Consider the following 14,607-nt stretch of genomic DNA (forward strand, 5'->3'; position numbering starts at 1 on the left):
TCCCCTCTTTGTACTGTTTGTTTGGTTTTCCTGAAGGTCTTTCTAAGCCATTTTCTGCAGTCTTGAAGTGAGCATTTTCAACTTTGAAAAGTAATAAACACAGGGCTCCATATGCATCTAGGCAGACCAATTTACCAGTTATTTTGAGTAGGTCAGAAGGCTGTTTGATAGTGTGATTCTGAATTTTCCTCAATGGAGGAGTATATAAATATTGTTTTAGCAGAATCATCTTTCATCCTTTATATGGGAAAGGCTGTTGGGATGCTTCATGTTGTAGCAGTCAGTAATTAAACTTTGGCAGTTGTACTTTCCCTGATTGTAACTGTTTCAAGTACAAATTCATTCTATGCAGATTTAAACCTGGTTACAGTTTTAAGAGGATTATGCTTGAAGAGAAAAATGGATGTCTTGAATATAGGGAAGTCCTTCTTTGAAAGCTTTCAAAGTTGTGTATATGCTCTGATTTTATTATTTACTATTTCTAATTGTATGAAGGGAAGTATAAGGATAGGATTTGACTATAGAATTACGTGCTGTGTATGTACCAGCTTTAAAATAGAGAGTTGAATTCTTCATTTATGCACCTGATTGGGAAGCTGCTGGACTTAGTGACTGTGATTTTGCTGTAACTGTTTGTCTTAGTGATGGATAATCTTAGTCTTAAAAAGGATTTTTGAAGGGTATAAAAAAGCTAATTCACTTTGTCCCTTAACAGGTGAGCAGGGAAGTTTTACTCATGGGTCTGTTATTGATGGAAAATTTGAAGGATTCATCCAAACTCACAGTGGGACCTTTTATATTGAGCCAGCAGAGAGATACATAAAGGACAGAAACCTACCATTCCACTCTGTCATTTATCATGAAGATGATATCAGTGAGTACTTCCATTTTGTGCCACAGATGAAATATTTTTTTTATTATATGTCAAAACCTGTATGCCATTTGTAAGCATCAAATGAGACTTTGGCTTGTGTATGACACTGTAAATCATGCTGTCCTCAAGTGATTCATATACAGTTAAGCTGTGAGAGAGATTTATGGCAAACCAAAGTCAGTCTTTATTCTGCCATTTTAAGAAATCTGTAGTAGTCAGGCTTAACTGTGCAAGCACTACATTTCCTACCCAATGGATACAAGTTTCTTTGAAAAATACATTCTTAAAATGATCTATACTGATCGTTCTTCCATGTGATCTGGAAAATACAAGACAATTAAACTTCAAGTGACTCAATAATTACATGACATTTGTGTGAAATAAAAGCTTCCCCTGTATGCGTTTCTTACATGTGCATTCAGAGAGCTCTTAAGAAAGATGGTGGCACCCACTATGTCCCATTTTCCACAACAGCTGATTGAAGTGTACAGAGAATAGTACTTAAATTTGACAAGAATAGCCCCAGAAATCTGGCTTCAGTTGCAAATGCTCAGAAGGATGGAAAAGTACCATGAAATACTTCTATGTCTTCAGAACTGATGCCCCAGAGTTCTCACACACTTTACCTGCCTATTTATGTATGATCAGTCTTCAGATGTAATACAAATCAGTTTTGTTTGATGCTTAAGTTATACTGAGCCTCAGAAGTACTGCAATAAAGTTGTGATTCCAAGTTTGAGTCCTTCAAGGATCAAGGAGGTATCAAAGGTAAATGTTACCAGTGTCAGTTTAAGACTTAACTTTTGATTATTGAAGCTAATAAACTGTCTTTCCAGCTTAACTTCAGGATGTCACACTTGCTTAAAAATCAATTTAAACTATAACTTCATTTAAAAACATGTCCCATTAGGCCACTGTGCAAACCCTAGAAGACTTGAGTTTGAAATCTCATTTGGAATTGGATGAGGAGGCTTGGATTAGATCACTAGAAATTACCTGAACCACTCTGATAATGATATATGTATAAACCATTTTCAAAGTATGTCATAATGAGACTGCATTGTGAAAAGAAGTGTCAAAGAATAGGAAGTTAGATGAGGAAAATTTCTGACTGTGATTTGACTTTGTATATTATAATTTTCTTGGTGCTGTAAGCCAGTGAAAAAAACAGGGTTATTGCATATTACTCTCCTTGATTACTTCTCTTGTGTGAATGCAGTGAAGAGAAGTGATCTTTCTCCACTAAAAACTCAGCAAATTTGGGTGGGTTTTTTGTATTTTACTTTCAGTGGCAGTATGTGTGCTGGCTCCGAGTATATTAAAATTGCTGTGAGCTAGCAAATATGTTTGTTGTTCCTGTTATCTCATTCTGTAAATATGATTACTAACCCAAAAGCAAATAGAATTTCCATAATTTTAAAGAGCTTGTGAACGAAAGCATTTACTGGATTTGTGAACAGTATTTGTTTTCTGACTAAGTGTTTATTTTCCCGGTGCTTACAAGACTCATACTTAAGAATAATTTTACAAGATAACATTCCATATTTTTGATTCTCAGAGAGAAGCTGCAGCATGAGCTGCATTTTCATCTCTACAGAACATTGCTGGTCAGTTCAGCTGGGAGGAAGTCAGTTCAAAGGGGAGAAGGCAGTTTTCCCTGTTAGCTGCAGTTAGAGTATTACTGGCTTTGCTGCTGTAGCAGGAAATAGTGAGGGAAAAGTAATATAAAAGTTACAAAAGTCTGGTGTGGAGCTGTAAGATACATCTTTCATAAGATTTCTGTGAATAATTCACACATACTTCTGAGTTTTGTGTTGCATCTTACAGATCTCACTGAACAGTTCACTGCTTGCTAGTGGAAATGTTGGACTTCCACTTATGTAGGACTTCGTGTAAATAAGTCACTGTCAGCTTCATAAAGGGTTTTATTAACTAACCCTGTTGTTGAAAAGAGGGGGAGGAGGAAAGTAAGCAGCATAAGGCAGTGATGTGCCCAGTTTTCAAAGGTTGAGACAAGCAAGAAGGTTGTCTCATGTCCCAGTTCCTTATGCTGTGAATACTGAGTGACTAAAAATACTCTTCACTGTTATTGAATACTGACTGAAATAGAACTGTGCCTTAAAGAAGCAGATAAATTGATTTTGGGAAAGTTGCTATTGCTGTTTTTTAGGAGTGATCTCTGTTGGAAGAGTAAATGGATTGTTTTGGGAACTGAAAAAAGTAACATTGAAATTGGTTCTTACTAATGTCTTATAAAATGAATGGGAGCAGGGTATGTTGGGGTGGTTTTAATTATTCAGGTATTGGTTGTGGTATTGGTATGTCTTACATCATTTTTCCTCTGAATCTAATGCATCTAACCCTCAGTTAGAAACAAAATCAGATTGTCAGAGGGGAGGATGGTGTAAATCCATTCTGGGTTACATCATTTTTCCTCTTGAATCTGATGCATCAAAACCCTCAGTTAGAAACAAAATCAGATTGTCAGAGGGGATGGTGTAAATCCATTCTGGTGAGGCTCATTAAAGCAGCAGTACAGTATGGCTTCCAAGTCGCCAAGTGAGTGAACACTGCTGCTTGCTCAGCAGGGTTGAAAATAGCCCATCCTGGAGCAAAGTCTAAGCAGCACTATTTAAAAACACATCACTCCTCTTGGTTGCTGCCAGTGCAGTCTGATGTGTCTGTGTTCTGATTGTATAGTATCACTTTAGGATCATAGATGCCTCTAGGATTTCTGTTGTCTGAAATATCTGGAGTATACAACTGCTTCTGTCTCCTTCTGAAGAGCGCTTTTGAAGCTAAATTATTTTGTCTTTCATGAGACCTATTTTTGCATTGAACTGCAGCTCTAAAAAATCCCAACAACTCAGAAAAGCTGAGCTTTGTAGTAGATTTGTTGTTAATTTGTTGTTGCTGCTCTAATCTAAAGCTAGGTCTGGTGAAACAGAGTCAAAGCACCACTATGTTATGTAGGACAAAACAACAAAAATGATCACATTTCTGACTTGGGAGAGACTGAGGGAAAAAGTCATCTTTGCTTTAATTTGGGTATTTTTTTGGTCACCCATGTTTCAGCCTTTTGAAACAATATGCTTTTTAGTGCTTTTCAGAAACCACAATGCAACATATGATTAGCATCTCAATGAGTTCTTTTTCAGTAGTTAAACAAAAGTTGTTTTGTAAATGGGGATTATATTGTCAACTTTATAAGGCAGCTTTTGTCTGTTACAGTGGATCTGGTGACCAGTGGAAGGCAGCCTTCTATTCATGACTTGAAACACAAGTTGAATGATTTTAGTTTCTAAACCAGTCTTGATCAAACTGTTTTACAATTTACAGTTAGAAAGATGCAAACTGCTGTTTACATTGAGATATTTAGGAAACATTTCTTTAAGGATGAGGATATATTTACTTTATTTAAATCATATTTGCTTCAAGTGTATCCCTGAGTTCATACTGTAAAATACAAAATCAGTATTTCTTCAAATCAGCAGTATACAGGAAAATCCTCTTCAGTCCTTCCAGAAAATTAACATGGTCACTTAATTGTCTTTATCATCTTAGAAGGGGCATACAAACTTCACAGTTTGGGGGCAGTTCAACATTTAGCAAATACAAACTTCATATTCACCTTTCCCTGCAAGTTAGAAATGGTTCCAAAGTGAACTATCCTGTATTACCTGGCTCCGTGATTAGCAGGGTGGTTTCAAATCTGCCTCTGGGGGATTTGTCTTTTCCAGCACATGCAGAATCTTGGCAATTGCTGTTGCAGACTGTTTTGTGTTCTTTTTTTTCTTTTTTTCTTTTTTTTTGTAATTTTAACTGTCATGGCTTTAAAGTGTTTTTTACTAGATTATTACTTTTGAAGTGAGAAATATTTGAATTTCAGGCAGGCAGTATAAAAAATGTGCTAAGGGATTTCCTAACATCTTTGGGAAACAAGATAGAAGGAAAAGACAGATCATTTTGTGTAATAACTGAGAGCATTTATTTCCAGTACTGTTCTGTCAGTTGTCATGCTTCAGAGTGGGGCTCCTGCAGGAGTTTCTGTCAGGGTACAGTGGTTTTCTGCAGGGGCAGTGTGTGGGGCAAAGACAGGATGGGCCATTGCTCCTGTCCCTGGGTAACCTGTTCTTGCTGCAGACATAAACTCTTGGTGCTGTGCAGTCAGGTCATAGTAATGAAAATTTGCATTAGACTACAAGACAGTAGAATTTTTTATACTATAGTGGGAGGAAAAAAGGGTGGTGGGGATGGAGAAGGGAAGGATCCTATCTACAGTCCTTCACTCATAACTCCAATCTATTGATATTAAACAGGATCCCCAAAAGTAGAAGGTGACTCCAGCAGAGTGGTGCTTTTTGTTTAATATTGGTTGTAGCCAAATCAGCACTCCACTACCATACTGGGGCAAATTGTGTGAGGTGACTTGCAGTAAGAGCATATTGTTCTCTTTTTCTCTCCATTCTTCTGGCACTGTGCTAGGACTAATTGTGCTACGAGGAATGTGATGAGATAGCAGTCAAAAAATGGTAGTTGTGTGGTGGTGGAAATTGAAATGAGGGAAACCAATATGTAGAAAGTCATTAAATAAACTTACAAAGTAAGCTGTATATTGAAACAGTTTAGCAGTATCATGCAGTATGACTGTAAGAAACAGCCATAAGAGTCAAAGATAAATAAAGGCAGCTGTCAGATGAAACCATACAGAGCCCATACTCCAAGGGAGTACATCTGCTGTGCTCCAGCTACTGCCAAGCCTTGACTCCACAGCCCAGACTAGAGCTAGTCCAGGGCAAAATCGCCTGAAATGCACAGAATGTGGGCATCAGGACCTCAGTGCCTAGGCTTTACAGTTCCACTCTTACACAGCTGTTCTATTTACTCTGTGAATTTGGATCTCCACTCTTTAAAAAATAAACACTCCCTCACCAAACAGAAATAAAAAGATAAATGAATCAACCAAAAAACCCCAAACACAACAAACCTTGGTAAAGTTTGTAGATTTCTGACAAAAGTGGCACTCTGAGATGGTGCTAAAACTGTGGTTTGCCCTACAGAAACTGACTTGTTAAATATTCAAATCTGTATTCCATTATTTCTTACTTGGGCACCAATTTATGATGGGGTTGAATATGCAAAGAAATCAAAGGGAGAAGTATTCAGTACTTCTCCAGAGGAAGCTTCTGCAAATACAGGTTAGAAATCTGCAGTAGGTACTGGCAGTAAAAGCTAAGCATGTGTGTCTGAAACACATTCCCTTGTGCAGTGAGGTCTGCTCTGGCAACTATTGCAAGAGTTGGCCTTGTTAAACAGGTGATTGTGGGATTTTCTCACTAGTTTGGATCTCCAGCATTTTTAACTAACTTCTAGTGGTTAACTAAACCATGGTTCTATCCATTAGCATTTCCCTTCTTATGTCTTGGTAGTTAAGTAGCATAATGTGAAAACTTCCAAACAATCAGTGGAAGATGAATAAAATAATAAAATCCTGTTAAAATGTTGGCAAGGTTTTTTAGTTTGTTTACCAAGTAGCATAAAAACCCTTTCTCTTACCAAGCAGTCTTTAGGATACTTGATATCTAATAACTTGCCATTGTGATGTCATATTTTGAAGGCTGCTTTTAGCTGAAGTAAGTGGGTACAGATGTGTAAATAAAAGCTCTTGTTCTTATGTTAGGCACTGCTTATCATATTTTCTTGTACTGCCTGAGAAAATAATGTTAAGAAGCAAATATCAGTTTTGTTCTGTTTGTAAAACTAATGTCTTAGTAGAAATGTTTAATGAAAAAAAGCTGCATAGACCTTGCATCTTCTAATGCTTCCCTCAAACCCCATGCACAATATTGGACACCAGCTGAGTAAGTTGCACCGATGCAGCCATATTTTGGACTTGTACTTGGAATTTGAAAACTCAACCTGGCCTTCCTCTTTTTAGAATATCCACATAAATATGGACCACAAGGAGGTTGTGCAGATCATTCAGTATTTGAAAGAATGCAGAAGTACCAGATGACTGGTATAGAAGAACCAACAACAGAGGTACAACAAAGGCTAATGGATTATGTTGATTAGTACTTAGTGTGATAACTTCCTACTTCTTGTATGTTGTCTCTTTTACTTTTGGTGAGCTATCATCCCTCCACATTGTGAGATACTTAAATTATTGCTGGAGGTTTCTTTTTAACATAATTTTTCTAAATTATTTTTCTTATTGCTTCTGTAGCCCAGATGTGCCACTTATAGCCTTAATGAATCCTAAGTGATCTCAAATTTTTCTACAGTTAGAATTTTAGATGGATGTGGAAATCAAGCTTGAAATGAGGAATATACTTTATTGCAATTGAGAAGGAAGAGTTTCAAGTTACTTGATCTCCAAGTAATACATTGGTTCTAAAGAGTAATAACTTCTAGATTTTCAAGTTATGATAATATAACACACTTGGGATATCTGAGTGCTTTCAGTGGAAAATTAAGTTACATTGGTGGGAGTGTCTTCCTAACAGCTCTGTAAGCTTGTGGGGGTTACAGCACATTACAGACTGGCTGCTGAGAGAGGTAAGTGTCCTGTGGCAGGAACCTGTGTACCTGGGTGGAGTCCCACAGTGGGTTTGCACTCAGGCTTGCACCACATGTCACAAAATACTTGTTTTCCAGGAGCAAGTTACTGAGTTTCTTTTAGACTTAGCTGTGTTTTGAGCTCTTCCAAGTCTTGGCATAATTTTGTGGTGTCAGCTAAATATATACCCAGAAAACTATGCATACAATATGGCTCGTTAAACAGCATCAGCAACTTAGTTTATTTATGTTGTGACTCCAGAAATTGTCAACATTAATGCACTTTTCAGCATTGGTAACAATAACATGCTTTCCCAAAAACGTGCTTGTAAAACTTCATGGAGAGAGAGAGGGCCATCAGCCAGTGAGTGCTGCAAGGCCAGTGTGCTTCGGATGCCTTGATGGGCTGCCTGGGACACAGGCCAGACAGTGTTAAAGGAATAAAGTAGGGATTTGTTAAAGGGCCTTTAAAGGATACACCTTGGGCAGCACAAGATCCTGGCTGTGTCCAAGATGAACTCTGAGTCATGAGTTTTCACACTTTTATAAGTATGAAATATTGGGGTTAATTGTCCAATTACAGCTTCAAGTTATGAAGTCCCATCCTCTCCGTTTGCTCTCCTCAATTCACTGCTGTTTATGCTTTTTGGGCCTGAAGCTGCAACAGTGTCCTTGGTTCTTGGGCTGGAAAAGGCTTGTTTCATCTAACTAAACTGTGAAGAGAACTTGCTAACACTTTATATGAAGTTCAGGGTTACATACTATAGCAGTACAGAAGCTGGAAAATATGAAAGCTAAAACTTAAGGCATCACTACCAGATACCACTGCCTAACCAGTGTTCCTTTAGCTTCTTGTTCAGTGCCTCATTTGTTCCATGCTGAAGTGCTTAAACATTTCTGTCTGCTGAGGTAGCTGAGTAAGGTAATTACAGTTTGAAATAACTGGTGTTAGGGAAGGTGCAGTTAAGTCCCACCAGTGCTGATTTTTTCCTAACCAACAGTTTATCTTAGAAAAGGATTATAAAGAAGAAAAATTCCAAAGATCACATGAATGAAAAAACATCTATGTAACGTTGACTGCCTTTTGTAGTATAAAATGAAGTGCAGAGAGAGCTTTTGCTAAGATTACATTCCAAGTATTTTGAAAACTGAGCATAATGTACTTAATTCAAGATATATGGAACTTTGCAAGTTAAAGAAAAAGAATGAATTTAGGTAACCTAGTGCAGCATGTGGAACAACAAAATTAATGTATTCCTTTCTTGTGTAGAAACCTGTTGAAGAGCCTAAGAAGGATGATCCACAGCTTTTGAGAAAAAAGCGTGCCACTCAGGCTGAAAAAAACACTTGTCAGCTGTATATCCAGACTGATCATTTGTTCTACAAGCATTATGGAACCAGAGAAGCTGTGATTGCACAGGTATTTTCAACCTCTCTGTTTTAAATTGCCTGCTTTTACTTTGGGTAGTCCTGATAAATTTCATGTAACTTATCTTTTTGCTTATTTACTTTATAATGGCTTGTTTGCTTTGTTAAAGTGGTCTTGACATAATTGAAACAGCATTTTTTTATTTTGCTAAAAAGATGCTGTTTCTGTGACAAAAGTCCTGGGCACTTGTGTCTCTTTAATGGCAGCTGTGGTGTGCTTAGCACCTCTGAGCAGGACTTGCAGTCTGACTGTTCTCAGTTCTTACTCAGAAAAATAATATTTCCTGAAGAGTTCTGTCCTGTTTGACAGCCTGCCAAGCCTCTGCTTTAACACTTGCATGGGAGTCCCTTTGAAATTCTAGCTCAAAACACTGTGAGCTAATAATGCAGAGATCTATTGCTGTAGTATCTAATAGAGTGGATGGTTAAAAAAGCAGTGGTAGCTAAAGGCAGATGCTTTTCATTTGTCAGTATACTATTAACTGAGAAAAGGGTTGATATGATTTGCTAAAAATATATATGTAGCATTTTAACATACTTCTACTGAAGTCTGGAGTTTCACTGCCACTTGCAGATCTGAATGTTACTGTTTATCACACTGTACGTAGGCAATTCAAGTAGTATTTTTCAAAGCTCTGAAGTCACCTTTTGGTCACCTTTAGCTTTTTAGTGAGTTAGCATTTCTGTGTGCTCTTAGAAAAGGTAAATGATTGGTTTTCCCACATTTGTGTTCTACCAGAAATGAAAGAATAAATCTATAACAAGTAATTTTTTTTTCGCCAAAAAAGAAATACAGTGCTTTGAATACAAAGCAGTGAATAAGAGAATATTGCAAACAGCTGTCTGAAAGTTGATAGAATTCTGTTTAAAAAAAAAAATCAAATGGTAAAATCCTTTGGTGGTATCTGGCATGGTGATGATGTAGGTAGTGATTTATTTCCATTGTGGGCCATGATTTAATTCAAAGGCCTGTTAGAACTTCCTACAGCACAATATCACATATTGTAGGAGTGTAGACATTGCAGTTATTGCTGTTAAGATAAGCTATAGTGTAGTGCATGGATCTCTGACCTGTAGCTACTTTTGTTTTTGACAGATTTCCAGCCATGTTAAAGCCATTGACACCATTTACCAGTCAACAGATTTTTCAGGGATCCGTAACATCAGCTTCATGGTGAAACGCATCCGAGTAAGTTGGGCTGGAAAGGCTTTCAGCTTCACTGGTGCTGCTTGGAGGCTGTATTCCTCAAATGTGCTGTTCCTGTTCACTTGTACCCGTTTATTGTTTTATAATAGTTCTTTAGCAGAAGTGTCTCTGCAGGAAATGGTGCCCTAAACCATGTATTTGATTTGGTTTTAGTGATTATTGTCAAAAGCCCGCTACTGCTGTTATTAAGCTGTGGTCAGTTTTTCTATAGGAATCAACTTTGTTTCAGCACTGTTGTTGTATGGTGAATAGACTATTGCTATTCTTCACTGACTTTAATGCTAAAGTAGAGAATGGCTATCCAGGTTGGGACTTCTTGTAAAAGTGATAATTTAGGAGGATAAATACAAATTTTGGGGTACTGATGGGAAAAAAAAAAAAGAAGGAAATAGGAGAATGGGGGTTTACTACACAAATGAAATTCTTCATTTATTGTAGTGCTTTGTTTTCCAGTTATTGGGGTGGTCATTTACAATCAAGGCATTTAAATTTTAAACAACATCTTTAACTATGTAACATAGCAAGGTCCTGACAACAGTGAGCCTCTTAGCTGGCGTGTGCAAGTGGAAATGAATCCTGTCTTACAGTTTGTTTCAATTTACTTTCAGATTAACACAACCGTAGATGAGAAGGACTCTTCCAATCCCTTTAGATTTCCTAACATTGGTGTGGAGAAGTTTCTGGAACTGAACTCAGAACAGAACCATGATGATTACTGCTTGGCCTATGTGTTTACAGACCGTGATTTTGATGATGGAGTCCTTGGTCTGGCTTGGGTTGGAGCCCCTTCAGGTAATTCTATGCAAGCCTTCAGTGCTATGAGATAAAGTACTGTAGGTAGGCTCTAGAAAAAAGGTAGAAATCACCTTTTAAACTGACAGCAAATGCACAAAAACCTCCTAGCTTTTCACAGTATTGGTTGGGTATGACTTAATTTTGTTTTTAGTATATTGTGCCAGTTCAGTTAATCTTTCTGTATTTCTGATGAGCAGGATATGAAGAGTAAATAATGACATATTTATTTTATTATACAAAGGTGGTATTACTTGGATTTTTTTTATTTAAGGTAGGTGTGAGTGACCAGTAAAGTGACAGGTGAAACAAGTATTTCTGCTCTATATAAGCAGAGCTTACAACTATAAGAACTACACTGCAGAACCTTCAGGTTTTCTAGGTAGTAATGGAAGAATTTTTTTTTTAAATCAGTGAGATCTTATTCTGGGAGATAACAGAATAATTACTGCATGACTCTTCTTGAACTGCTTCTCATTAGTTTCACTCTAGCTGTGTATTTTGATCTAAAGTATGTCCTTTGATGTAAAAATTCTCAATCAGTGAGACTGTGCAAGAGTCAGGATACCTTAATGAGAACATTATTGAGAGCTTTAACAGAATTGAGTAATGGTGGAAGAAAGATGAAACTGTTCATAGAAGGGGTAAGAGATCCACAGACTCATGACTGCAGTTGGCATGTTAGAGGACTAATCTTAGTGACTGTGGAAGAATCATAGGAAAAGTAATGCCCAGAAGGTGAATAGAAATGAGAAGTTGGGTCTGTAATGACCATGCTAGTGTATACACTGAGCAAGGGCAGGATGAATTGAAATGTGCAGTCCATAAACTGCTTTCAAAACTGAATTTAATTGAGAAAAATGATGATGTTTGATATTCTCATCCTTTAACACATACTGACATACATTAAATGGGATATGTCACTAAATCAAAATTTTACTTGAGAAAGGAAAACTTCTTTAGATATCATTTACATTATCAATAGAATAGCTGAATTTTAGGACAGTAATAATGCTTCAGTAGAAACTCAAATTATTTTAAAATTTGGTGAAATTAAAATCAAAATTTTGGGTATTTTCCAAACAGGAAGTGTGATCATTTGACTGCCAACCATCTAAACGTGGGTCTCGTTAGCCAACACATCAAAAGCATTTTCAGCTTTAGTTTGGGTTTCTTTTTGACAATGAGATACATATATATATGTACTTATTCTGACAATGACATTTTTATATAAATGTTTTTGCTGTGAAAGAGAGTCTCCAAATTTACCGTGTACTTTTTCACTTGGTGAAATCCAGATAAGATGTAGATTGAGGCTACTTTTATTGGACATTGCACCCTGCTAGTCTTGTACTACAGGTAGGATGAAGTAAGGGCTCATCCATTCAGGGAGTGCCCAAAATAGGTCTCAAAGGCTATTCTAAACCAGCTGACTTCTTGTGTGAATGTATCCAATCAGTGATGAGACCATTTGTGTGAACAAATCTAATCTACTTTCAAGGTTGTGTTCATATTAATAATAGAGAGCTCTTAGTCTGTAAACCTGCAGAGGCAAACTGTTTTGTTGCTCTGGATGTCAATAGACAAGTAACACAACACTTCTTTCCCTAAATGTGTGACTTGCACTTCTGTCTGACTGCAGGGAGCTCTGGTGGAATATGTGAGAAAAGCAAATTGTATTCGGATGGTAAGAAGAAGTCTCTGAACACTGGAATCATCACTGTCCAGAACTATGGCTCTCATGTGCCCCCCAAGGTTTCTCACATTACTTTTGCACATGAGGTTGGGCACAACTTTGGTTCCCCTGTAAGTATTACTAGTGATCTGTTAACTCACTCTCAGCCATTTCATAGGGTGTGGTTTACAAATGGAGGCTTTACTTCTTAAAAACAAGGACAGAAGAAGCCTGACTCCGTGAGCATATGTGCACATACATTGTATACAAACAAATGGATGGCTGGGCCCTTTTGTGAGTATTTGACAACACTGGTGCAACAGTGCATTTTGTGAATTGTTTACTTATATTAGTTCAATCCCTTACAAAGGTACTTTATTATTGTTCCCTAAACACTTCCCTGTTTTTATGAAGAGTAGGGTCACATGCACCTTGTTAAATGTATTGTACTTTTTCCTGGAGAGGAGGAAGAAGCACTGCAAAATTGATTAAGATGACATTTTATTCAGCAAGTGGCTCACGTTTGTTAGATGATTTATACTTACAAGTTTATCTAAGAAAATAGTGGAGGGAATTAGGATACCAAGAAGAATGTTTTTGAGCAGAACTGTTTCACAGACATGTAGGAATGCAACTTGTTTGTGGTAAGCTTGAAAGCATGAGGCTTTTTGTTTTGCCAGTGTGTAATGCATTTCATTCCTCATGCTGGATATTGTAGGTGTAGTCACTGGCTGACAGACTCCTGCTCTGTTTTGAAGTTCTCTTTGTACCTCCCTCAAAGCAAACAAGAAGAATGGACTGTGGTTCCTGTTAACTCCTCCTGCTTTTATTCCACAGAATGCTGATTACCCTTTTGTGATCATAAAGCCACTCCTTTTAGCAGATGGCAGTTTGTTCAAGTCAGTATTCATTCCAGGACATGCACTTGGGGGTAAATTACCAAGAATGCAAATAAGATGAAACTTGAGAAATTAGATACTTGCTACTGTTGGGGGAAACAAAAACAACAATGGAACAAAGAGAACCCAAAATCAAACCTTGGGTTTACCTATAGTTTTTGAATTGCAAAGAGCCTGAGAGTGTAAGATGGTGGTTTATTTTTATTTTATTTATTCTGGGTTAAGGCTACCAAATCCAGGTTACTTTTGCACTTGCCATCATTGAGATAGTTGTAAAATATTTGTTTTGCAGCATGATTCTGGAATGGAGTGCACTCCTGGAGAGTCCAAGAACTTGGGACAGAAGGAAAATGGCAATTATATCATGTATGCAAGAGCTACGTCTGGGGACAAACTTAACAACAATAAGTTCTCTATCTGTAGCATTCGAAATATCAGCCAAGTTCTTGAGAAAAAGAGAAATAATTGTTTTGTTGGTATGTATTTAATCTTCCTGAAAGCCGAATAGCTAAAATATTACTGCAATGCTTAATTAATTTTTTTTTTGTAATTTACTGAAAGATTCTGCAAGTAAAGAATTAAATTTGAGATCTCCAGTACTGTGTCAAGTTCTGGGCTGGCCAGCACAGAAACAGCAGAACATACTGGAGTGAGTTCAGCAAAGGGCCACAAGGATTATTAAGGGATTGGAGCATCTGACATATGAGGAGAGTCCAAGAGAGCCTGTTTAGTGTGGAGCAGAGAAGGCTGGGGGAGGCTCTTCTCTGTCTTTGTAAATGCCTGGTGGGAGGGAGTAAACAAACAGGGTCAGACTGGTTTCAGTCATGCTCATTGTGAAAGGACTAGAGGTAAGGAGCCCATAAATGGCAGGGAAATCCTATTTAGACATGAAAAAGAATTTTATATGAATTTTTCTTTCTGGAGTCTGAGGTATGAGCTCTCACAAATTTTGTGAGCTTGTGCTCACATAGGTTTGCACATCTACTCAGTAGGTTTGGATTTTGGAGCAGCTCACTCCAGTATCATCAGCCTTTTCCTCAAGGTCCTCTGATTGTTAAAGGAGTGCAGCAAAGGAGGCAGCTCCCTGGGAGACTGAGCAGAAAGCCTGTTCTTCTCCCACTCTTAGGAATCAAAACCTTTTACTTAGGGGCTTGAATTGTGGGAATGACTAAGC

At 37.5% G+C, this 14,607-nt stretch overlaps 1 protein-coding gene across 1 annotated transcript in view; it reads left to right on the forward strand.

The window, feature by feature from the left end:
• Positions 1-14,607, forward strand: part of ADAM10 (ADAM metallopeptidase domain 10) — a 41,933-nt gene that overhangs the window by 21,193 nt on the left and 6,133 nt on the right. The window contains exons 4-10 of the mRNA XM_041418589.1: positions 716-874; positions 6,813-6,916; positions 8,703-8,852; positions 9,957-10,049; positions 10,676-10,859; positions 12,502-12,665; positions 13,726-13,909. Of these exons, the coding sequence (XP_041274523.1) occupies positions 716-874; positions 6,813-6,916; positions 8,703-8,852; positions 9,957-10,049; positions 10,676-10,859; positions 12,502-12,665; positions 13,726-13,909 (1,038 nt within the window). The remainder of the gene's footprint in view (positions 1-715; positions 875-6,812; positions 6,917-8,702; positions 8,853-9,956; positions 10,050-10,675; positions 10,860-12,501; positions 12,666-13,725; positions 13,910-14,607) is intronic.

The sequence above is a fragment of the Onychostruthus taczanowskii genome, unplaced genomic scaffold (assembly GCF_017590055.1).
Source record: "Onychostruthus taczanowskii isolate IOZ18803 unplaced genomic scaffold, ASM1759005v1 scaffold6, whole genome shotgun sequence".
In the NCBI taxonomy this organism is placed as follows: Eukaryota; Metazoa; Chordata; class Aves; order Passeriformes; family Passeridae; genus Onychostruthus; species Onychostruthus taczanowskii.